Below are 23,162 nucleotides of genomic sequence, written 5' to 3'. Positions count from 1 at the left end.
AGCCAGTGGCAGATTAACCCCTTAAGGACCAGGTTGTTTTGTACCTTAAGGACCAGACACTTTTTAGGGATTTTACCTATGTGGCGGTTTTACTGCTCTATTTTTTTTCCTTTAGCTACCAAAATTATTTTTGCTGCGTTTTTTTTTCCGTGACATATAGGAATATTTTTTTTATATCTTTTTCACTGACTTTTTTTCCCGTTTTTTAGTTTTATTGGGGGTAAAATGCTAAAAAAAATGATTTTTTTAACATTTATAGTTTTTTCAAAAATTATTTTTATATTTACACTAAAATAAAATATGGAAATGGGTTCCTCTATTTATTTCGGACATTTTGATATATAGTATGTACGGTTTTGGTTTATAGGGCGCATACGGTGACGGTTTTTGTTGGCGTCTGCTTTGTGGTATTCCCTTTTTTATGTATGTTTTGTTGTTTTATTCTGTTGTTTTGTTTTACTTATGTATGGAATTGTGTTTTTTACTATCTGTGTCCCCCATGACGTCATATAAGACCTCTGGGGGACACTCACTTTTTTTTTTTTTTAAACTTTATTTGACATTTTCCCACTGTAGCTGGGCAGTCCATAGGACCCTCAGTTACAGGGGAAAGCAACCCCTGTGGTGACATTAGTCACCTGCAGAGCTGCCAGGGTCTAAGTCTGACCCTCCAGCTCTGCAGTAGCAGGGAATCCCGGGAGGTCACATGACCCCCCGAGGCTCCCGTAGTGAAAGAACTTCTTACTTTCACTTTGCCCCGACAGTGTTCATTGAGCACTGTACATCGGGGAAGCAGAAGGCAGGAAGGGTTAAAAACCCCTCCTGCCTTCTGCTTCGGGTTATCAGCTGTCACTAACAGCTGATAACCCGTTCCTGCTCTGACTGATTGCAGAGGCAGGAGGCTTAGAGCACCGCCGTATTTTTACGATCGGTGGTCCTTTAAGCCCAGCACCAGCCGCCGTATATATACAGTGGCTGGTCGTAAATGGGTTAAGGGGACCAGGGCTGTTCTTACAGCTTGTGGCACCCCCCCCCCCCCCCCCCGCCCTCTCCTCCCCCGGTAGCATATGGTAAGTCCTGGGAAGCTTCTGCATTGTTCACAAGCCAGTTTATTATTCACATCAAAACTGCAGCCAGTCACTGACCTCATCAATCATGTCTGCATGAATGGTCCATGACTGCAGATGCCAATGGAGCATATTTTCCACAGTAGTAAAATTCACACCAAATGTCGTACTATTTGGTGCCTATTTTGACGCGGACCTGCAATAGACTTCATCCCCTTCAATTAAAAATGCAAAATCTGCATCAAAAGCCGCACTGAAAAAACACTATATAAAACACTATGTATAGACCAATATCATGCCCTATACAGTGACCATATAGCAGCAGATACCAGCTCTATGCAGTACCTCTGTATCCAGTAATCACAGGTGACTGAGTGGAGTCATTCACTTTCGCTTTTCTGCAGAATTTGTTACACAGACATCTTTGACTCCTTCCAGCCGCCTGTCTTTATTTTTCAAACGTCTACGCAATCTCCCCATCCAAAATGCCCAGTTGAATACCACCACCCATTGTGCCCTACACAGTCATAGTATACACCCGTTTGTGCTCATTATACATCCCACATAGTGTCAATTTCAGTGCCCTCCCACACAGTAACAGTGCCTCCTTTAGTCTACCCACTGAGCATTAATACCAGTTATGGCGTCTATTAAGTAATAATGTCCCCATATGACCCCCATTTAACCTATCAGCATCCTAGGATGTATATTTATGTCATAGGGGAACAGGGCATTGCGAGGTGCTCTGTTGTCATGGCAGCCAGGGGCCTTCTAAAGGCCATAGACTGCCTGTAAGAACACAGTATAATGCAATGTTATGGTATTACATTATACTGTATGAATAATCAAACGATCTCAATTTCAGGTCCCCTTAGATTAAAGAAAGAAAAAAAAAAGGAAAGTGGGGAAGAAAAAACTATTATTGTAGAAATAAAGGATTGAAAGTTTAAAAAATATCTCTTCTCGTACTTAGAATAAGAAAAGATCAAAACAAAACCATTTTTGGTATTGCTATGTCTGTGAAAGTCTTGCATTATTTATCCTACAAGGTGAACATCAGAAAAAAAAGTTCATAATGCCAGACTTAAGCTTTTCTGGTCACCCTGTCTTCCAAGTGAAAATATTATAAAAAAGTGATCAAAAAGGCATATGCGCTCCAAAATAGTACCAATAGAACTGACAGACGTCCAAAAAAATCAGCCCTCATACAACTATATCAAAAGAAAAATAAAATTATGGTGGCCGAAAGTATTTTATAATGGCACAGCCCAAAAGAAAAAAATATATATATATAAATTTGGTATTGTCGTAATCGTATTAACCTACAAAATAAAGTTATGTCAAGTTTTTGTCACAGTGTGTATGCCGTAAAAACCAGCCTCCGCCCTTCCCCCAAAAAAGGCATAATCGCGTGTTTTTTTCCTTTCTACAGTCGTACCAGTGATAATCGCTTCTGGGCTTTCACACAGGAGGGAGGATCATTTAGAGAATGGAGGCGGAGCACTCCAGAGATCAGTCTGGCCGCCTGCCTCCATACACAGTATGGGCGGCCTGTTTACTTCGGCCAATCATCCTTTGATTTGTATCCCCGCAGAAAGCAAATGTTGAACAAATTCTTGTTTATCATTCAGTGGCTGCCAGTATCTACACTGAAAGCATTGTTCACATTCCTGCGAGCCAGTGAGAATCTGAATGATGATCGTCTTGTGTAAAGGGACCTTATTCTTGTAATAGGCAATGTTTGATTGGCTGATCGGTGTGGGTTCCAGGAACCACCCCAAATCAAAAGGACCATGTCACCTCCACTGAATGTAACTGAACTGCAGTGAACTGTGATACCAAGCGAAGTCACAACTGTATTTACAACTGTATCTGGAGAAACAATTAAAAGTGGCTTAGCACAGTTTAATTCAGAGCCTCTGCTATAGATCCGTCATGACATCCTGGACAAAACAGCACAACATGCTGCACTATTTCATCTGAGCCTTATTTCTGCCATTATGCCTAAAGACGGATGGACCCCACTATAGTCAGTGACATTGAGAAACAGAAAGCATTAATGCTACTGTGAACCTAGCCTAATAGGCTTTTGCATAAACATTCTAGAAGTGGTCATACACTTTCTGGAGGGCACATGGCATTCCATACGGCCTCTTCACCCAGCTGATCGGTGGGTGTGCCAGGAGTTGAACCCCTGACTGATCAAATATTAGAATAGACACTATATGAGCCTATAAGTACTTTACACTAAGGGCTCATTCTCACAGGTATATTTAGTTTCGGTCTGTGAATATGCTGGATATTCAAGGACCAAGCTCTGCCTATTCAATGTGTATTTTGGCCTTTCTTGCCATTTTTGGTGTGTCATAACTGCTTATTTACATGTACAAAAAAAACAACGCAAGCATTGATCAAATATGCAGGGATCATGCGTATTCACTGTGTATTTGTGCAGCTCCATTGCCTTCAAAAGGCTATTTTGACCCGTCATACAGACCAAAATAGGACCAAAGGTCTGAATACCAAATGGAAATCAATGGGGATTTAGTGATATTACAATTGTAAAAAATACAAACATAATATAAATCGTATTTACACCCAAGTGAATGAGCTTTAAATGTGTGTATATAGAAAACAATATTTTTTGTTATATAGAGATCTATAACTGATAAAGGCTGAATATAGGTTGTGAACACTGGCTAACATGGTAATTGTTGTTTGTAATCATTAGAAGCTGGAAGAGCAATTAGAGTACTGGATGGAGAAATATGACAAAGATACAGAAGAGAAGCAAGCTGAACTAAACTCTCTGAAGACTTCTAGAACTAACGACCTATCACTGCTGAATGATCTAGCTAAGCAGGTAAGGACAATATTTAACCCCTCCAGCAGTTTTGAAGAAGTTCTGTTCGTGCCGAGGAAAAAAGGCATTACAGCTGTAGCTACTGATGGTACAGGAAATATGAGCAAACACAAAAAGGTGTACTGCGCATGACTGCCTGCGTAATTACCTGGTCATGCATGGTACATTACACGGCTGCATGCTGGGTCACAACCGGGCTCACAGCTGGGATCTGCAGCGGGCCTCCGCAATCGGATCCCACATATGGCCGTGTAAGTCCGTGTTATTCAGATTGCTACCTGTAACTTACAAAAACTCCCAGGGAATGCTCACTTTCCTGCAGTTCCAGGAGCAACTTGTTGAGCGCTTTCTGTTTGAGATCGCTGCACCTCCGAGCTTACGAGTCTGAGGAGGCGTGACGGCTCACATAGCGCCACTTTTGACACCCCATTCCTGCCACTGCGGTCAAGAAATACCCCCCAAAAAAGTGTCGAGTTTGCAGCAAGCATGGGAAGAGGGGGGGAAACCTGGTTTCATTGCCCTGTGTGTCCATCCAAACCTGGCCTTTCGAATTACACCTGTTTTAAAGACATACCACACAGTTTTACATTATTAATTTCATCTAAGATTTAGGGAATGCCCAAAAAAGTGGTGGTGGTGATGGGGTTTAGGGAGTTCATTATTTTATTTTTGTTCTGCACAAGTGTACAGTGGGGCATGTTTCTGAACACAGGACATACAGGGGTATCCATTTTGGGGTGAAAGTCTTTATTCATGTGCGTGCTGTATAAAAAAATTAAAAAAAAAAATTTTTCAAAATGACACAATTACCAAAACAAATAAACATTTTTTCCTTCTACATTGCTTAGATTCATTCAAAAACTGTGGGATCAAAATACACAGTACACCCCTAGAAAATTTTTTTAAGGGGTCTAGTTTTCAAAGTGGGGTCATTTGTGGGGGTTTTCTACCGTTTTGGCAGCTCGCAGACTCGACAAGTGTGCAATGGGGCCTAAATCACCTTCAAGCTAAATTTCTATTCTGAAAGCCACTGGATGCTCCTTTCGATTTGGGCCTAGTTCTGCATCCAGACATAATATTAGGGCCACAATAGGTATATTTCTGAGCACGGGACAAACGGGGGTATCCATTTTGGGGTGCAAATCCTCATTTTCATGTGCACTATATAAATACATAAAATTACATATTTGCAAATTTATGAAATTTTATTTTCTCTCCTCTAAATTGCATTAACTCCTAAAAAAAAACAAAACCTGTGGGATCAAAATACTCATGACACCCCTCATTGAATACATTAAGGGTTGTAGTTTTTGTTAAATGGGGTCATTTGTGGTGGTATCTATCATTCTGACATCTATAAGTGTTTGCAATCTACACTTGGTGTAGGAAAACAAAGTGTTCCTCAAAATGTTAAATAATGTTACAGTTGTACATCTTCTAAATGGTTAAACAAAAACCTAAAGTTTTTCAAATGTGCTTCCAGAATAAAGAACAGATGGAAATATATATCTTATCAAAAATTTGCACAATATATTTGCACATATTTGAAACATTGCAGTTGAAAATGTGAAAAAAATAGCATGAGGAGTTTACTTTCAGACGGTTGTGCAACATGAAGACCCATACAGCCCTTTTTGAAAGTTTTATTTCATGTAACACATTGTTTGAATATATACATATAGCTGTTTCAGTTTCATGTTCACTACCACCTGTACTCTGTTCTGTTCACTGTAAGTCAAACAGAAGACGTCACACAGAAAGGATGAAATAGCATGAATGCTACTACCTCTATTTTTATGTAATTGGTTATTATTAGAGATGAGCGAACGTACTCGGATAAGCACTACTCGTCCGAGTAATGTGCTTTATCCGAGTACCTCTCCGCTCGTCCTGAAAGATTCGGGACGCGCTGCGGAGCGGGGAGCTGCAGGGGAGAGCGGGGAGGAACGGAGGGGAGATCTTTCTCTCCCGCCCGCTCTGCCCCGCTCCCCGCTGCGACTCACCTGTCAGCAGTGGAGCGCCCCGAATCTTTCAGGACGAGCACAGCGATACTCGGATAAAGCACATTACTCGGACGAGTAGTGCTTATCCGAGTACGTTCGCTCATCTCTAGTTATTATTATGGTTTATTGTAATTTGTATGGTAGATCTAGTTAGCCTATACAACATTTTTTTGTTGCTGTAGTATGAAGAGTATGAGTCTGTGATTATTGAAGATCGCTTAGAGAAAGAAAAAGCCCAGCAAAAGAAGAAACAAGAAAAGATGGAGTTAGCAAGTGCAATTAAGGTAAACCGTTCAGAATACTTTAAAAGGAAACTCACCAGGATTAACATTAAAATACATTTAATACGAAAACAACATAGAATTTGGTTATTAATAGAAATGAGCGAGCATACTTGCTAAGGGCACTCGATCGAGCATTGCCCTTAGCAAGTACCTGCCCGCTCGGAAGAAAAGGTTCGGCTGCCGGCGGCGGGCGGGGAGTGGCGGGGGAGAGCGGGGAGGAACGGAGGGGAGATTTCTCTCTCCCTCTCTCCCCGCCGCAACTCACATCTCACCCGCGTCGGCAGCCGAACCTTTTCGATCGAGTAATTGTCCTTAGCGAGTATGCTCGCTCATCTCTAGTTATTAATAATATCAGAGTTTATTACATAGGCCCAAGACTGCTGTCTTGTCATGTCATTTCTTTTTCTGTTTTGTGTTCATAAAAACATTGGCCATCATTAGTTAGGTCATAAGTAGAGATGAGCGAGCGTACTCGTCCGAGCTTGATACTCGTTCGAGTATTAGGGTGTTCGAGATGCTCGTTACTCGAGACGAGCACGACGCAATGTTCGAGTTACTTTCACTTTCATCTCTGAGAAATTTGCGCGCTTTTCTGGCCAATAGAAAGACAGGGAAGGCATTACAATTTCCTCCTGTGATATTCCAGCCCTATCCCACCCCCCTGCAGTGAGTGGCTGGGGAGATCAGGTGTCACCCGAGTATTTAAATCTGCCCCGACCCACGGCTCACCACAGATGCATGCCTACAGAGATCAGGGGTCAGAAACGCTCTTTTCTCCTTAGGGAGAGCAACTATATACTATAAATAAGTGAGGAGACTCAAATGGCCACGCACGCTCCTCTGGGTAATATGCAAATAAGGGAGATGGAATAAATCCTCCACAGTGCTACCTACTGAAAGGCAGCATTCCTTCGAGTCAAAGTGGGACTTTTTATACAAGTCTTGCTACAATGACTGGGAATCAAAAGTACATGGGGTCTGGCTTTGCTTTTGATTCCCAGTCATTGTAGCAAGACTTGTATAAAAAGTCCCACTTTGACTCGAAGGAATGCTGCCTTTCAGTAGGTAGCACTGTGGAGGATTTATTCCATCTCCCTTATTTACAGAGATCAGGGAATGTGCTGGTGATGCTGCTGCTGCTATAGGGAGAGTGTTAGGTGTTATTTTAGTCTTCAAGAACCCCAACGGTCCTGCTTAGGGCCACATCTGACCGTGTGTAGTACTGTTAAGGCTGCTTTTAGCAGTGTTGCACAATTTATTTATTTTTTGTATATCAGGCGTGCAGACCATAGCTCAGTCTGCAGTCATTTTACAGAGCATAGGGGCAGTACTGGTGAGGCAGGGAAAGAGGTATACTGGCTATATAGGCAGTGGGCTTTTTCCCAAAAACTTCCAAAAAATACTGTATTTGGCCTGCCTGTCACTGCCTTCAGTTTACTGCGTCTCTGCTGGGGGTAGTAGTTGTTGAATTAATACCCAGCCTTGCACATAATTGTTGCCTGCCTCTGCAGTGCGTTACGTACGCGAAGTCAGCCTCTAACAGGGAAATCGAAATACAGACTATATCACAGGCAGTGTGGTTGTTCACAAAAACTTCCAAAAAATACAATATTAGGCCTGCCTGTCACTGCCTTCAGTTTACTGCGTCTCTGCTGGGAGTAGTAGTTGTTGAATTAATACCCACCCTTGCGCATAACTGTTGCCTTCCTCTGCAGTGCGTTACATACGCGAAGTCAGCCTCCAACAGGGAAATTGAAATACAGACTATATCACAGGCAGTGTGGTTGTTCACAAAACCTTCCAAAAAAACCACAATATTAGGCCTGCCTGTCACTGCCTTCAGTTTACTGCGTCTCTGCTGGGGGTAGTAGTTGTTGAATCAATACCCAGCCTAGCGCATAATTGTTGCCTGCCTCTGCAGTGTGTTACGTACGCGAAGTCAGCCTCCAACCACAGGCCAATAAGCGGCACATTTAATTACAGCGTTCTGTTTCTGCTAATCTCGTAATACACCATGCTGAGGGTTAGGGGTAGGCCTAGAGGACGTGGACGGGGGCGAGGATGCGGAGGCCCAAGTCAGGATGTGGGCACAGGCCGAGCTCCTGGTCCAGGTGTATCGCAGCCGACTGCTGCGGGATTAGGAGAGAGGCAAGTTTCTGGGGTCCCCAGATTCATCTCACAATTAATGGGTCCACGCGGTAGACCTTTATTAGAAAATGAGCAGTGTGAGCAGGTCCTGTCGTGGATGGCAGAAAGTGCATCCAGCAATCTATCGACCACACAGTCTTCTAGGCCGTCCACAGCTGCAACTCTGAATCCTCTGGCTGCTGCTCCTCCTTCCTCCCAGCCTCCTCACTCCATGAAAATGACACATTCTGAGGAGCAGGCAGACCCCCAGGAACTGTTCTCGGGCCCCTGCCCAGATTGGGCAGCAATCGTTCCTCTCCCACCAGAGGAGTTTATCGTGACCGATGCCCAACCTTTGGAAAGTTCCCGGGGTCCGGGGGATGAGGCTGGGGACTTCCGGCAACTGTCTCAAGAGCTTTCAGTGGGTGAGGAGGACGATGACGATGAGACACAGTTGTCTATCAGTGAGGTAGTAGTAAGGGCAGTAAGTCCGAGGGAGGAGCGCACAGAGGATTCGGAGGAAGAGCCGCTGGACGATGAGGTGACTGACCCCACCTGGTGTGATAAGCCAACTGAGGACCGGTCTTCAGAGGGGGAGGCAATTGTAGCCGCAGCACAGGTTGGAAGAGGCAGTGGGGTGGCCAGGGGTAGAGGCAGGGCCAGACCGAATAATCCACCAACTGTTTCCCAAAGCGCCCCCTCGCGCCATGCCACCCTGCAGAGGCCGAGGTGCTCAAAGGTCTGGCAGTTTTTCACTGAGAGTGCAGACGACTGACGAACTGTGGTGTGCAAGGTTTGTCGCGCCAAGATCAGCCGGGGAGCCACCACCACCAGCCTCACCACCACCAGCATGCGCAGGCATATGATGGCCAAGCACCCCACAAGGTGGGACGAAGGCCGTTCTCCGCCTCCGGTTTGCACCACTGCCTCTCCCCCTGTGACCCAACCTGCCACTGAGATCCAACCCCCCTCTCAGGACACAGGCACGACCGTCTTCCGGCCTGCACCCACACGCTCACCTCCGCTGTCCTCGGCCGCATTCAGCAATGTCTCTCAGCGCAGCGTCCAGCCGTCGCTAGCGCAACTCTTTGAGCACAAGCGCAAGTACGCCGCCACGCACCCGCACGTTCAAGCGTTAAACGTGCACATAGCCAAATTGATCAGCCTGGAGATGCTGCCGTATAGGCTTGTGGAAACGGAGGCTTTCAAAAACATGATGGCGGCGGCGGCCCCGCGCTACTCGGTTCCCAGTCGCCACTACTTTTCCCGATGTGCCGTCCCAGCCCTGCACAACCACATCTCCCGCAACATTGTACGCGCCCTCACTGCCAAGGTCCACTTAACAACGGACACGTGGACAAACACAGGCGGGCAGGGCCACTATATCTCCTTGACGGCACATTGGGTGAATTTAGTGGAGGCTGGGACAGAGTCAGAGCCTGGGACCGCTCACGTCCTACCCACCCCCAGAATTGCGGGCCCCAGCTCGGTGCTGGTATCTGCGGCGGTGTATGCTTCCTCCACTAAACCACCCTCCTCCTCCTACGCAACCTCTGTCTCGCAATCAAGATGTGTCAGCAGCAGCACGTCGCCACCAGTCGGTGTCGCGCGGGGTGGCAGCACAGCGGTGGGCAAGCGCCAGCAGGCCGTGCTGAAACTACTCAGCTTAGGAGAGAAGAGGCACACGGCCCACGAACTGCTGCAGGGTCTGACAGAGCAGACAGACCGCTGGCTTTCGCCGCTGAGCCTCCAACCGGGCATGGTCGTGTGTGACAACGGCCGTAACCTGGTGGCGGCTCTGCAGCTCGGCAGCCTCACGCATGTGCCATGCCTGGCCCACGTCTTTAATTTGGTGGTTCAGTGGTTTCTGAAAAGCTACCCACGTTTGTCAGACCTGCTCGGAAAGGTGCGCCGGGTCAGCGCACATTTCCGCAAGTCCAACACGGATGCTGCCACCCTGCACACCCTGCAACATCGGTTTAATCTGCCAGTGCACCGACTGCTGTGCGACGTGCCCACACGGTGGAACTCTACGCTCCACATGTTGGCCAGGCTCTATGAGCAGCGTAGAGCTATAGTGGAATACCAACTCCAACATGGGCGGCGTAGTGGGAGTCAGCCTCCTCAATTCTTTACAGAAGAGTGGGCCTGGTTGGCAGACATCTGCCAGGTCCTTCGAAACTTTGAGGAGTCTACCCAGATGGTGAGCGGCAATGCTGCAATCATTAGCATCACCATTCCTCTGCTATGCCACTTGAGAAGTTCCCTGCAAAGCATAAAGGCAGATGCTTTGCGCTCGGAAACGGAGGCGGGGGAAGACAGTATGTCGCTGGATAGTCAGACCACCCTCATGTCTATATCTCAGCGCGTTGAGGAGGAGGGGGAGGAGCATGAGGAGGAGGGGGAAGAGACAGCTTGGCCCACTGCTGAGGGTACCCATGCTGCTTGCCTGTCATCCTTTCAGCGTGTATGGCCTGAGGAGGAGGAGGATCCTGAAAGTGATCTTCCTAGTGAGGACAGCCATGTGTTGCGTACAGGTACCCTGGCACACATGGCTGACTTCATGTTAGGATGCCTTTCTCGTGACCCTCGCGTTACACGCATTCTGGCCTCTACGGATTACTGGGTGTACACACTGCTCGACCCACGGTATAAGGAGAACCTTTCCACTCTCATACCCGAAGAGGAAAGGGGTTCGAGAGTGATGCTATACCACAGGACCCTGGCAGACAAACTGATGGTAAAATTCCCATCCGACAGCGCTAGTGGCCGAAGGCGCAGTTCCGAGGGCCAGGTAGCAGGGGAGGCGCGGAGATCAGGCAGCATGTACAGCGCAGGCAGGGGAACACTCTCCAAGGCCTTTGCCAGCTTTATGGCTCCCCAGCAAGACTGTGTCACCGCTCCTCAGTCAAGGCTGAGTCGGCGGGAGCACTGTAAAAGGATGGTGAGGGAGTACGTAGCCGATCGCACGACCGTCCTCCGTGACGCCTCTGCTCCCTACAACTACTAGGTGTCGAAGCTGGACACGTGGCCTGAACTCGCGCTGTATGCCCTGGAGGTGCTTGCTTGTCCTGCAGCTAGCGTCTTGTCAGAGAGGGTGTTTAGTGCGGCTGGGGGAATCATCACGGATAAGCGTACCCGCCTGTCAACTGACAGTGCTGACAGGCTTACACTCATAAAGATGACCAAAGCCTGGATTTCCCCAGACTTCTCTTCTCCACCAGCGGACAGCAGCGATACCTAAACAATACGTAGGCTGCACCTGCGGATGGAAGCATCGTTCTCTATCACCATAAAAACCGGGGACCTTTTAGCTTCATCAATCTGTGTATTATATTCATCCTCCTGCTCCTCCTCCTGAAAGCTCACATAATCACGCCGAACGGGCAATTTTTCTTAGGCCCACAAGGCTCAGTCATATGACTTTTGTAAACAATGTTTATACGTTTCAATTCTCATTAAAGCGTTGAAACTTGCACCTGAACCAATTTTTATTTTAACTGGGCTGCCTCCAGGCCTAGTTACAAATTAAACCACATTAACCAAAGCGATTAATGGGTTTCACCTGCCCTCTTGGTTGGGCATGGGCAATTTTTCTGAGGTACATTAGTACTGTTGGTACACCAATTTTTTTGGGCCATCGCCTACAGTGTAATCCTAGTAATTTTTATGGGCTTCGCCTGCACTCATGCTACAGCAAGGTGTGTGGGGTTCACCTACACTTTTGCTACATAAATGTAACTGGGGCCTTGTTTATACTGCAACTATTGAAATGTGAAAGAGACTTATCTCCCTAAACTGCTGCAACGGGAATGTTACTGTGGCCTGTCTTGACTGCTACTACTACTGAAATGGAACTAATACTGTGCTCCCCCTATACTGCTGCTTCGGAATTGTTACTGGGGCCGGTCTTGACTGCTACTATTACTGAAATGGAACTAAGACTGTGCTCCCCCTATACTGCTGCTTCGGAATTGTTACTGGGGCCTGTCTGGACTGCTACTACTACTGAAATGGAACTAATACTGTGCTCCCCCTATAATGCTGCTAGTGATATGTTACTGGAGCCTGTCCCTAATGCTACCGCTGAAATGTTACTAATTCTGGGCTCTGCCTATACCGCTGCTAATGCTATGTCACTGGGGTGTGGAAACAGAGGCTTCCCAAAGACATCATGGTGGCGAGGCCATTTCCCACCAACGCGGTTACTGTTAAGGTGCATATAACCACGGACACGTAGTGCCTCAAAAACATCCCCCTCCTCCTCCAACAATGAAAACATTCTTGGCAAATACCTTTGCATTGGTCCGTCTGGTGGCAGTCCAAGAATTTCACCTTTACCGACACAACAAGAGAGCCCCCCCCCACCACGGCCCACTTAATCCTGGCCACATTCCGAAAACCAACTAAATAAAACTGCACTACTAGGTCCGCAGTCGCCACCACATTCCCACCAACGCGGTTACTGTTAAGGTACATATTACCAGTCTGACTGGGGCATGCACTGTGGGCCAAAGCACACCTGTATTGTATGTGACGTTAGCTCTGCTGAGCAGGGCACTGCAATGGGATTTATTTATGTACCGCCGGTGGGTTCCAGGGAGCCACCCATGCTGTGGGTCCACAGGGACTTCACATTAGGGATTTGTACCTGCCAGTGTCTATGTATTAAAAACCCCGGTCAGACTGGGGCATGCAGTGTGGGCCGAAGACCACCTGCATTTAATCGGACGTAACCTCAGCTGTGCTGGGCAATGCAATGGGATATATTTATGTACCGCCGGTGGCTTCCTGGGACCCACCCATGCTGTCGGTCCACACGGAGTTGTACCTGCCTGTGTCTACTAATAAAAAAAAAAACCAGTCTGACTGGGGCATGCAGTGTGGGCCGAAGCCCACCTGTATTTAATCTGACGTTAGCTCTACTATCCGGGGCACTGCATTGGGACAAACTACAGGAGCAATACAGCGCTAATGAGACGTGCACAGCTACGCTAGCATAGGAGTCCGCTGTAGGCACGCGATTGCTGAGGGTTTGTGCAGAGGCCTATGTCCTTGGTGCAGTGAAAGTCCGCTTGCTGCCTAGGATTGCTGAAGCTGTGGGCCGAGGCCTATGTCGTGGGCGCGGTGCAAGTCTGCCATGTTTGGCCGCTCAGATCAATTTTTGGTTCATGTCTTGGGCTTCCTAGAACCCCCCTATGCTGTTGGTGCAAACCTAGTTCCCATCGCGGTGTTTGACCTGTCTGGCACAAAGGCACTGACTGACTTAGGTAGAGGGCAGAGCGCTGACGGCTTTCCCCTTGCAGTGTGGATTGAGCTATGCGACACCTTGACAGAATGAATACTGTGTGGCACATGGCTTCCCCATTGCTATGTCCACGTTTGCAGCTCCTGATGGAGGTGGCACAGGATTGGAGTTCTCATTGCTTCTGTACAGCATTGTGGGCTATCGCCCCGCCCCTTTTAAAGAGGGTCGCTGCCTGGCCCTGCCAACCCTCTGCAGTGTGTGCCTGCGGTTCCTCCTCATGGCAGACGCACTTATAAATAGACATGAGGGTGGTGTGGCTGTGAGTCTAGCGTGTGGTATGAGGGCAGCTGAAGGCTGCGCAGGGACACTTTGGTGTGCGCTGTGGACACTGGGTCGTGCGGGGGCATTGGGCAGCATGTAACCCAAGAGAAGAGGCAGCGGAGTGTCATGCAGGCAGTGATTGTGCTTTGTTGGAGGTAGTGTGGTGCCTAGCTAAGGTATGCCTTGCTAATGAGGGTTTGTCTAAAGTAAAAATTGGTAGGGGGGGGCACTCTTGCCGCTATTGTGGCTGAATAGTGGGACCTGGGAACCTGAAATGCAGCCCAGCATGTTGCCCCTCGCCTGCCCTATCCGTTTCTGTGTCGTTTCCAGCACTTTCCTGGGTTTTGCAGATTTTCACAAATGAAAACCTTAGCGAGCATCGGCGATATACAAAAATGCTCGGGTCGCCCATTGACTTCAATGGGGTTTGTTACTCGAAACGAACCCTCGAGCATCGCGAAAAGTTCGACTCGAGTAACGAGCACCCGAGCATTTTGGTGCTCGCTCATCTCTAGTCATAAGCAATTACCATATCTTTAATGATATTTAAATATACCAATATTTTGAGCAAAAAATAAATGTACACTTATAGAGGTGTTGCCATTACTTAAAATGGTTTTACAGCCACTCTGTCCTTCCTGGTTGCTGCTGACCAGGACATGTGACTGCTGAAGCCGATCACTGGCTATAGAAGATCACTGTTGTGGTTAGTGATTGGCTGCAGCAGTCACAGATCCTCGTCAGCAGCAACCAGGAAGTACAAAGTGGCTATGAAGTAATTTTAAGTCGTGGGAAAACCCCTTTAATATGATGCAGCAAATAATTCTTAAGTCATGTCCCTTTCTCTTGACATTTGTAACAAAAAAATGTAGGCATACTTTTCTGATACTGGTGGGAAAATGCCCTGTAAATATCACATTTTTGTATTACACTTTGTATATTTTTATGGTAAAGACCAATTACCACCTTTTGTGGCTCTAAATCACCATCCATAGTAATGTCTACACATTCATAACTTCCATTATTTAACACAGTTAGGATGTGAATGTCTGGCAATTAGGAATAATTTGGATACTCACAATGCCACCTATACATAAAAACTGCTTTAAGTAATAAAAGGCCAGTTTTTCCAGCACAGAAACATTCTAGGTAAATAAAGCGATTAGCACGTCTGTTAGTCATGAAATCACATTAATACAAGTTTGCTGAAACATAAGTGACCATTGAAGCACACAAGAAAGTATTCTAGATTGCTTGTGGTAGGTCACCTTTAAAGCATTGGATGATTTTGGAACAAAATGTGGTTTCCCCGCAGCCAGTCAGCGAAGAAAGATAGTTATACAACAATGCTGCACATATCCCACTTTTCCCTAGCAGTATGCCATTTAATGTATATTGGTGACATCAGTTTCTCCTGCCCATATGCATAACCTTACATTTATCAACATTGAACTTCATTTGCTGTTTTTCTACCCAAGCCCCCAGCTTATCTAGGTCCGTTTGTAGCTACATATTGTCCTCCTTTGTATTAATTATCTTGTACAATTTTGTATCATCTGCAAATATCGTTATTTTACTGTGCAGTCCCTTTATAAGGTCGCTGATAAATATATTGAACAGAATGGGGCTCAATACTGAACCCTGTTGCATTAAACTATCAACGGTGGCCCAATCAGAGTATGAACCATTTATTACCACCCTCTGCTTTCTATCTCCAAGCCAGTTATTTACCCAGATACACACGTTTTCACCCAATCCGAGCTGTCTCATTTTATATATCAGCTTATTATGCGGCACAGTGTCAAATGCTTTAGAGAAATCCAGATATACGAGATCAACAGACACTCCCAGGTCCAGCCTGGAACTTACTTCATTATAGAAGCTGATCAAATTGGTCTGGCATGATCGACCCTTTGGGAAACCATGCTGATGAGGAGTTAAACTGTTGTTTTTCTTGAGGTATTCCATGATGGCATCTCTCAGAAAACCCTCAAATATTTTTCCAATAGTGAGACTTACCGGCCTGTAGTTACCAGGTTCTCTTTTAGACCCCTTTTTGTATATTAGACCACACTGGCAATGCGCCAATCTAGTGGTACAGCCCTGGTCTTAATGGTGTCCCTAAATATAAGAAATAGCGGTCTATCTATCACGTTACTTAGTTCACTTAGAATCCTTGGGTGTATCCCATCTTGGCCCAGCGATTTATCGATTTTTAATCCTTCTTAACCGACTCTGCACTTGTTAGGCATTCAATACTTAGCGGGGAGTTTGTTTTAATCCCCTGCATCTCGTGTGACATTTCTTTTTTATTGGTTTCCCTCTACTTGTAGTTCTTTTATTTTTAAAGGGTATGAACTGATAATATGAGGTAATAAGAATGTTTTTAAACTTCTCCCATTTGTTGTCTGTACTGTTATTTTTGAGGATATTGTCCCAATTAATGTTGCCAGAAGTAATTCTGAGCTGATCAAATTTTGCTTTACTGAAGTTTCGTTTTTTGTCACTCCTTGATATGGCTTCCTATTGAATAACATCTAAAATTTAATTATATTGTGGTCACTACTTCCCAAGTGTCCCTCAACCTGCACCCCCATTATTCGGTCCAGTTTGTTCGTTAATAATAAGTCCAGAGTGGCCCTCCCTCTAGTCGGCTCCCGCACAAGTTGGATAAGGTAGTTATCTTTAATTATTCTCCAAAATTTATCACCCCTGTGAGATTTGCAGGTTTCGTCTTCCCATATTATATCCGAAAAATTAAAGTCCCCCATAATAATTACTTAATTGCGGTTTGAGTCCTCTTCTATTTGTCTTAATAATAAGTTTTCAGTTACTTCTGTTGTATTTGGTGGCCCATAGAAAACCCCTATCAGGATTTTGTTATTCTTTGCTCCCTACGCAAAGAGATTTCATGTGTTCATCTTCTTTAGTTATTCCTTTCTATCTGAAAATTCCTGGAAACTTTCTCTTTATTTTGGTCATTTGACCTCATTGTGAACATCCAGGAATTATTTGGCTTTATGTCCTCTCAAGAAGTCACTATTTTAGTTACCAGAATTCCTGTATCATGAAACTGTATAGAATGTACCCCGTTCACAGGGGAACAGGGGGCCATTCTTGGATTGGCCCCATGAGGAGCTGGTAAATTCCCTGGTGGGCTCCTGAGCCAAGAGTAGGCCTCTGCTCTTTAAACGACCATTGTGTATGGAGGTGGAGACACTGTCTCTTTAAATATCCTAAATACAGCATGTGCTGCAGATGCAAAGCTGGGAAACGGTGGCTACAGTGGGGGAGCATGATAGAGCATATGTGCTAATGCAACAACCTCCTTACTTTAAGGGAAGAGAAGTAAAGGGACAGACTATGGAGTCTTTGGTCAATCCCTACACCAGTGCTACTGTAAAAAGTAGATGCAATGTAGGAATCAAGTGAATTCCCGCGTTTCACTGCCTTCTCAAATTTTCAGCAGTGGCTCCTCCTCCTCTTCACATTCTGTGCCAGGCTAATTTCAGGAAGAAGGAGAAAATCGCATGAGAAAATCGCAAGCGGCAGCGATGTTTATGCAAGAAAAAGTATTGCTGATGCTCAGACATCTCATGAGCAAAATTACAATTTTGCTGTGATTTTCTTGCGATTGCCAGTGTGAAGGAGCCCTTGGAAATGTAAAATATAAAATATTCTGACCTGCGCAGTATTGAGAAGTGGAAAATGTTGCCTTGTAATACTTGCCAGAATAAGTGCAAAATATGTTACTGGATAACTTTGTAGAAATATTATATAGTGTCACCTATGGTTTATAAGTTCACTGCAGAAAAGGGCAGGAGGGAATCCGTTACAGAAGGGTGTCTGAAATGTACTCTCGACATCTGGGTCTGATGAACATCGACACCCTACTCCCAGGTTAATTTGCCACACACCACGGGTGCTAAGTATAATACACTATTTGTATATACGGTTTGTATCTTTTGATCTTACATGTCTTTTATGATAATATCTTTCTTGATATCTTGGATATCTCTTGATACCTTGTATGTATATCTAGTTTTTTCACTTTAAGTAAACTTGATTAATATTTGGCCTGCGTGTATGTGAACCCATTTATTCTCACTGTTAAACTCGCCATAAAACAGTACAATATAAAGTCAGGAGGATGAGCTGTGATCTCCTCTATTATACCTGTGTGACAGGAGCTGTGTGATCATCATCAATAACTGTGACAGGAGCATCTGTGTTCCCCTCTAAGCAGTTTCTGTGCTAGGGTTCATGTAATAGCATCACACAGAATAAGAAATCGACTAGTTTTGAAAATTTGAGCTGGTCAAAATTGAGATCACATGACTATGTGAAGAAACAAAAGAGGCCAGAAGTTTTAGATAGAAAGGAATAACTAACCAAGGTAACAATAGCTCACTTATATATTGTAATAGGGGGATAGCTACATAGTGAATGGAAAAAAAATAATTGGGGTGGCTCTGAGAGGGATACATATATATCCTTGTAGGTAGAAAAGAAAACACTGGAATATATAACACTGGAATATACTTAATATAGTAACATTTTGGATGATTGTCTTTTCTTTCAGATACAAGCCTGGTGGAAAGGCACAATGGTGCGGAAGAGTCTTGGACCTTATGTTAAAACAAAAGACAAGAAGGGAAAAGAGAAAGGCAAAAAGAGTAAATCACAAAAAGGAACTAAAAAGAAGAAATGATAGTTATCCTGCAGACTTGAGGCAAAAAATGCAGGAATTAAATAATTCAAGTTATCGAGCAAGTCAGATTCCTTTTCATTCACTCAATTGGACCATTTTGCTAGAATTCAGAATTAAAACAGAGTCCATAAAAGCCCAAATCTGGATGTCTAGTTTATTTTTGTATATGGTTAAGGACAGATGTCTACTAGGAATATGTAAATAAATGTAGTATATACATTGGTCTTTTAGCAACCAATCACAGCAGTTTAATGGATGAAAGGTGCACTGTAATTGGTTGTTATGGACAAAAGAAGCGATTTTTCTCGCTCATGTCATTGGGGGACACAGCCAAGACCATGGGTATAGCTACTGCCACTAGAAGGCGACACTAAGCAAAAAAAAAAAAAAAGAGGTTAACTCCTCCTGCCGACATCAGGCTAATCAGCTTTTTAGCTTAGTGTCGTAGGAGGCAGACGGTCTCGTCTGTAGAGACCATTTTTCACTTTTCCATTTTTTTTTTTCTCTGGAAGACCAGGGAATAACAAGGAGGCAGGACTCTCCCTTTCAAGGGAAGGCGATGGCAGGGAAGCAGCTCTGCTGGAACTAGGGGGGGGGGGGGGCGCCCTACCTTGGTCAAGAGGTAAGTATGTACCTTTATTTATTTCTCTGCCGGCGGTTAACCCTGCATCCTTGAGAGTTGGCGGTCTGCTCCCACATAGTGTAGTTGAGACTCCCCTTCCCTGCAGTTTTCTAGCAGAGGCAGGTTACAGCCCTGCTATATCTCAGCACCATGTCTGACTCCAGAACTCAAGAGTCTGGACAGTAACCAGCCAGAGCGCCGCACTACGTGGACAGGTTGAGCCATGTTGTGCTGACTGTATTCCTATGAGGAAGGCACCCGTACAACCTAATACAGGCTCTCCGCCCATCCAGCCTTCTCTCTCTACAGAACCTGAATGGGCCTGCTCCCTGGCGCATGCAGTTTCAAACCTTACCCTTGCGTCTAGCGCTATTTTGGACAGGCTGAACCGAGTGTCTATCCCTGTTCCAGATGTGCCCGGCGGAGATGACACTGTCAGGAAAGATTCCTCCTGCGCTAAGCCGCGGAAGCGCATTAGACGATCCGGCTCACAGGACTCCTCCAGGTCACAGACATCGCCGAACTGTGCAGATTCTCCTGGAGTGGCTTTGCTGCCTTCCTCCAGAGAGAACAGCTGCGCTGAGCGTCCCTTTTAGGCTCTGACATTGAAGAAGAGAAGCTGCCTAAGCTGTTTGATATGATAGACAGCCTAATAGTAGCAGTGAAGAACACCTTTCAGCTGCCAGAACAGCCGCCCTCCCCGCCAATGCCATGTCTTTCATTTCGGCGGCCTAGACGGTCCCCGAGGACATTCCCGCCACATGAGGATTTTGAGGAGGTTTTGGCCAAGGAATGGAAATTTCCTGACAGGCCCTTTGTAAAACTGAAACATCTTGATGTCATGTATCCCTTTCCGGAAGATCTGGTTAAAAAAAAAAAAATGGGCGTCACCGACGATTGTCGATCCACCGTTTTCACGCTTAGCGAAGCACACAACTCTGCCTATGGCGGACGCCTCATCCCTACGGGATACCTGGGATAGGAAAGTGGACTCCCTGGCTAGATCATCCTTTGAGGCAGTGGGATCAGCACTGAGGTCGATGTTCGCTTCAACCTGGGTTAGTAGGGCCACCACTGATTGGGCTAAACAGCTACGTAGAGGCATACTATCCAGGGTTTCACTGGAAGAACTGGCAGAGATTGCACGCCAAATAGAGCAGGCGGGAAGATTTCTCTGTGAAGCTTGTTTGGATGCAGCTAGGCTCATGGCTCGGGCATCTATGGCATCAGTAGCCACACGTCAAAATTGCAGTTGAAGTCTTGGGACGCGGATGCATCCTCAAAAGAGATCCCTGACTTACATTCCCTTTGTAGACCTATGTCTCTTCGGAACTAGGTTGGACAAAATTATTTCAGAAGCTACCGGGGGGGAAAGAGCTCGCACCTGCCGCAGAACCACTGTAGACAACAGATGGCCCCACAGTAACCCCCGTTTCCAATTTTGTCCCTTTCGCCAAAACTAGTCCCTGCAGATCGGAGAAGAGGAACCCCCAGGAGCAGGACCAGAAGAGAAGACTGTCATTCAAGATTACGCCTTCATGGCACACAAAGGCTCAGCCAGCCAGGACCACTCGCACAAAGCTGTACGTATGAAGGGCAGATCCCCACCCACTGAAATCAGGGTGGGGGATGACTTCACCAGTTCGGCAGGGTTTGGCTGGCACAGGTCTCAGATGCCTGAGTACAGGAGGTCATCTCCGAGGGTTACGCAATAGAGTTCGCAGCCCACTCACCCGACCGCTTCTTCAGCTCCAGAATACCAAGATCACCGGAAACAGCCACCGCCTTTTTATAAGCAGTTCACAAACTCCTCACTCAAGGAGTTATAGTGCGGAGTTCCTTCTCAGAATTTCACAGGTTTTTATTCAAACCTATTCATTGTCCCCAAGAAGGACAGATCCATCAGACCAGAGGTTGAAACACTACATGAAGGTGTGTCGCTTTTGCATGGAGTCAATACGAGCAGTAATTGCATCTATGGAACCGGGGGAGTGCCTATCGTCCATAGACATCAAGAATGCGTACCTCCACATCCCCATCCGTCCAGCACACCAGAGATTCCTTCGGTTCACGGTTCAAGCCGAACACTTCCAATTCACCGTGCTCCCATTCGACCTGGCGACGGCTCCCAGGGTTTTTACAAAGATCCTGGCGGCAGTAATGGCCCTCCATTCCAGGGGAATAGTCGCTATTCCATATTTAGACGACATTATGATAAAGGCCCCGACTTGGCGGGCCAACATGGAGTCTTCACATTACGATGGACGCGTTAAGCAGGTTCGGCTGGATCACCAACTGCCAGAAGTAATCGCTCACAGTCGCAGCGCATGGAATTCCTAGGGTTTTGCTTCGACACAGCTCAGAATCGGGTACTGCTCCCAACAACAAAAGCAGTGCCTTCTCCAGCAGCACGTTCGCTCTCTGCAGACACATTGCTCAGTGACTCTCTGCCACTGCATGAGAGTGCTGGGATTGATGGCATCTGTCTTCGAGGCAGTTCCATTCGCTCAGTTCCACACACGACCCTTTCAATGGACTATCTTGTCAGGGTGGGACAGGGCAGTGACTTTCCTCGATCAGAGTATCAGGATACTGCTGAAGACACAACGCTCCCTACGTTGGTGGCTGGACTCACCCCAGGTCCATCTTGGCCTATGATTTCTACCCCTCCAGTGGCAGATTCTCACCACAGATGCCAGCCTGTCTGGCTGGAGGGTTACCCTATGAAACCTGGTGGCGCAGGGAACCTGGACCAGACGGGAAGCCTTGCTACCAATCAACGTTCTGGAACTTCAGGCTATATTCCGGTCACTACAACACTTCTCTCTTCAACTGACAAGTTACCCAGTTCGGGTCCAGACGGACAACGCGATGGCAGTCGCGTATGTAAATCATCAGGGCAGAACCCGCAACAGGAGGGTCATGGAGGCAGTGAAAGGAATCTTGGCTTGGGCCGAAGAACATGTCGCAGCGCTGTTGGCAGTGCACATTCCAGGGGTAGAGAGAATTGGATATCCGTATTTCTCAGCAGGGAAACAATCGATCCAGGCGAATGGGAACTGCACACCGAAGTCTTTAGAGAGGTTTGCAAATGGTGGGGACAACCACATGTCGATCTAATGGTATCCAGATTCAACCACAAGCATCCAAACTTTGTGGGGGGGGGGGGGGGGGGTCGCACATACCGCACCGCAATATCGTTCCCGAGTACCGCCCTAGGACTTGAACCTGATACTCGACATGTTGCAGTCTCACCTATTTGAGCGGCTAAGGGAGGTCTCAGCGTGAGTAGAAGGTGGCTCTACTGGTAGCCCTATCCCTTCTTTTCTCTCCAAGTAGTGTCAGACTTCCATCCCAGAGAAAGGACTCTACACAGGTTAGACCTAGTAAGAGCCCTACGGATTTACCTGGAGCGGATAGCGTGGTTCCAATGCTCTGACTCCTTGTTTGCGATCCCTGATGGCCCAAGACGTGGTCTGGCAGCCTCCAGGGTGGTCATCTCTCGCTGGATACATTAGTCAGTGGTACAGGCCTATTGCTCCAAGGACAGGATGCCACCATTTCGGGTAATGGCGCACTCTGCAAGGGCAGTGGAAGCTACATGGGCGGTACACAATGGGGAGTCAGCCTCCCAAGTGTGCAGAGCAGCTACCTGGACGTCCTTATATACCTTTTCAAAGTTCTATCGAGTGCATACCTTTGCCTCAGCGGACGCCTCTCTCGGTCAAAGAATCTTACAGACGGCTATATACTGACCGCATATTTCTCCCACCCCGAGGGACTGCTCTAGAACGTTCCATGGTCTTGACTTTTTTTTCCCCTCAATGACACGAACGAGAAAAAATTATTTTTGGCACTTACCGTAAAATCTTTCTCGTATCATTCATTGAGGGACACAGCACCCACCCATATTACA

The 23,162-nt window shown here is 46.3% G+C and overlaps 1 protein-coding gene across 3 annotated transcripts in view; it reads left to right on the top strand.

Annotated features, from left to right (window-relative positions):
• Positions 1–18,780, top strand: part of IQCG (IQ motif containing G) — a 34,255-nt gene extending 15,475 nt beyond the window's left edge. For all 3 annotated transcript variants that reach the window (XM_066602956.1, XM_066602941.1, XM_066602948.1), the window contains exons 8-10: positions 3,799–3,930; positions 6,116–6,217; positions 18,496–18,780. In XM_066602956.1, coding sequence (XP_066459053.1) covers positions 3,799–3,930; positions 6,116–6,217; positions 18,496–18,624 — 363 coding nt within the window. In that variant the 3' untranslated portion in view covers positions 18,625–18,780. The remainder of the gene's footprint in view (positions 1–3,798; positions 3,931–6,115; positions 6,218–18,495) is intronic.
• Positions 18,781–23,162: the final 4,382 nt, after the last annotated feature.

Source organism: Eleutherodactylus coqui, chromosome 1 (assembly GCF_035609145.1).
Source record: "Eleutherodactylus coqui strain aEleCoq1 chromosome 1, aEleCoq1.hap1, whole genome shotgun sequence".
Taxonomy (NCBI): domain Eukaryota; kingdom Metazoa; phylum Chordata; class Amphibia; order Anura; family Eleutherodactylidae; genus Eleutherodactylus; species Eleutherodactylus coqui.
The sequence above is the reverse complement of the archived record's forward strand: the minus strand, read 5'-3'. Positions and strand labels throughout refer to the sequence as shown.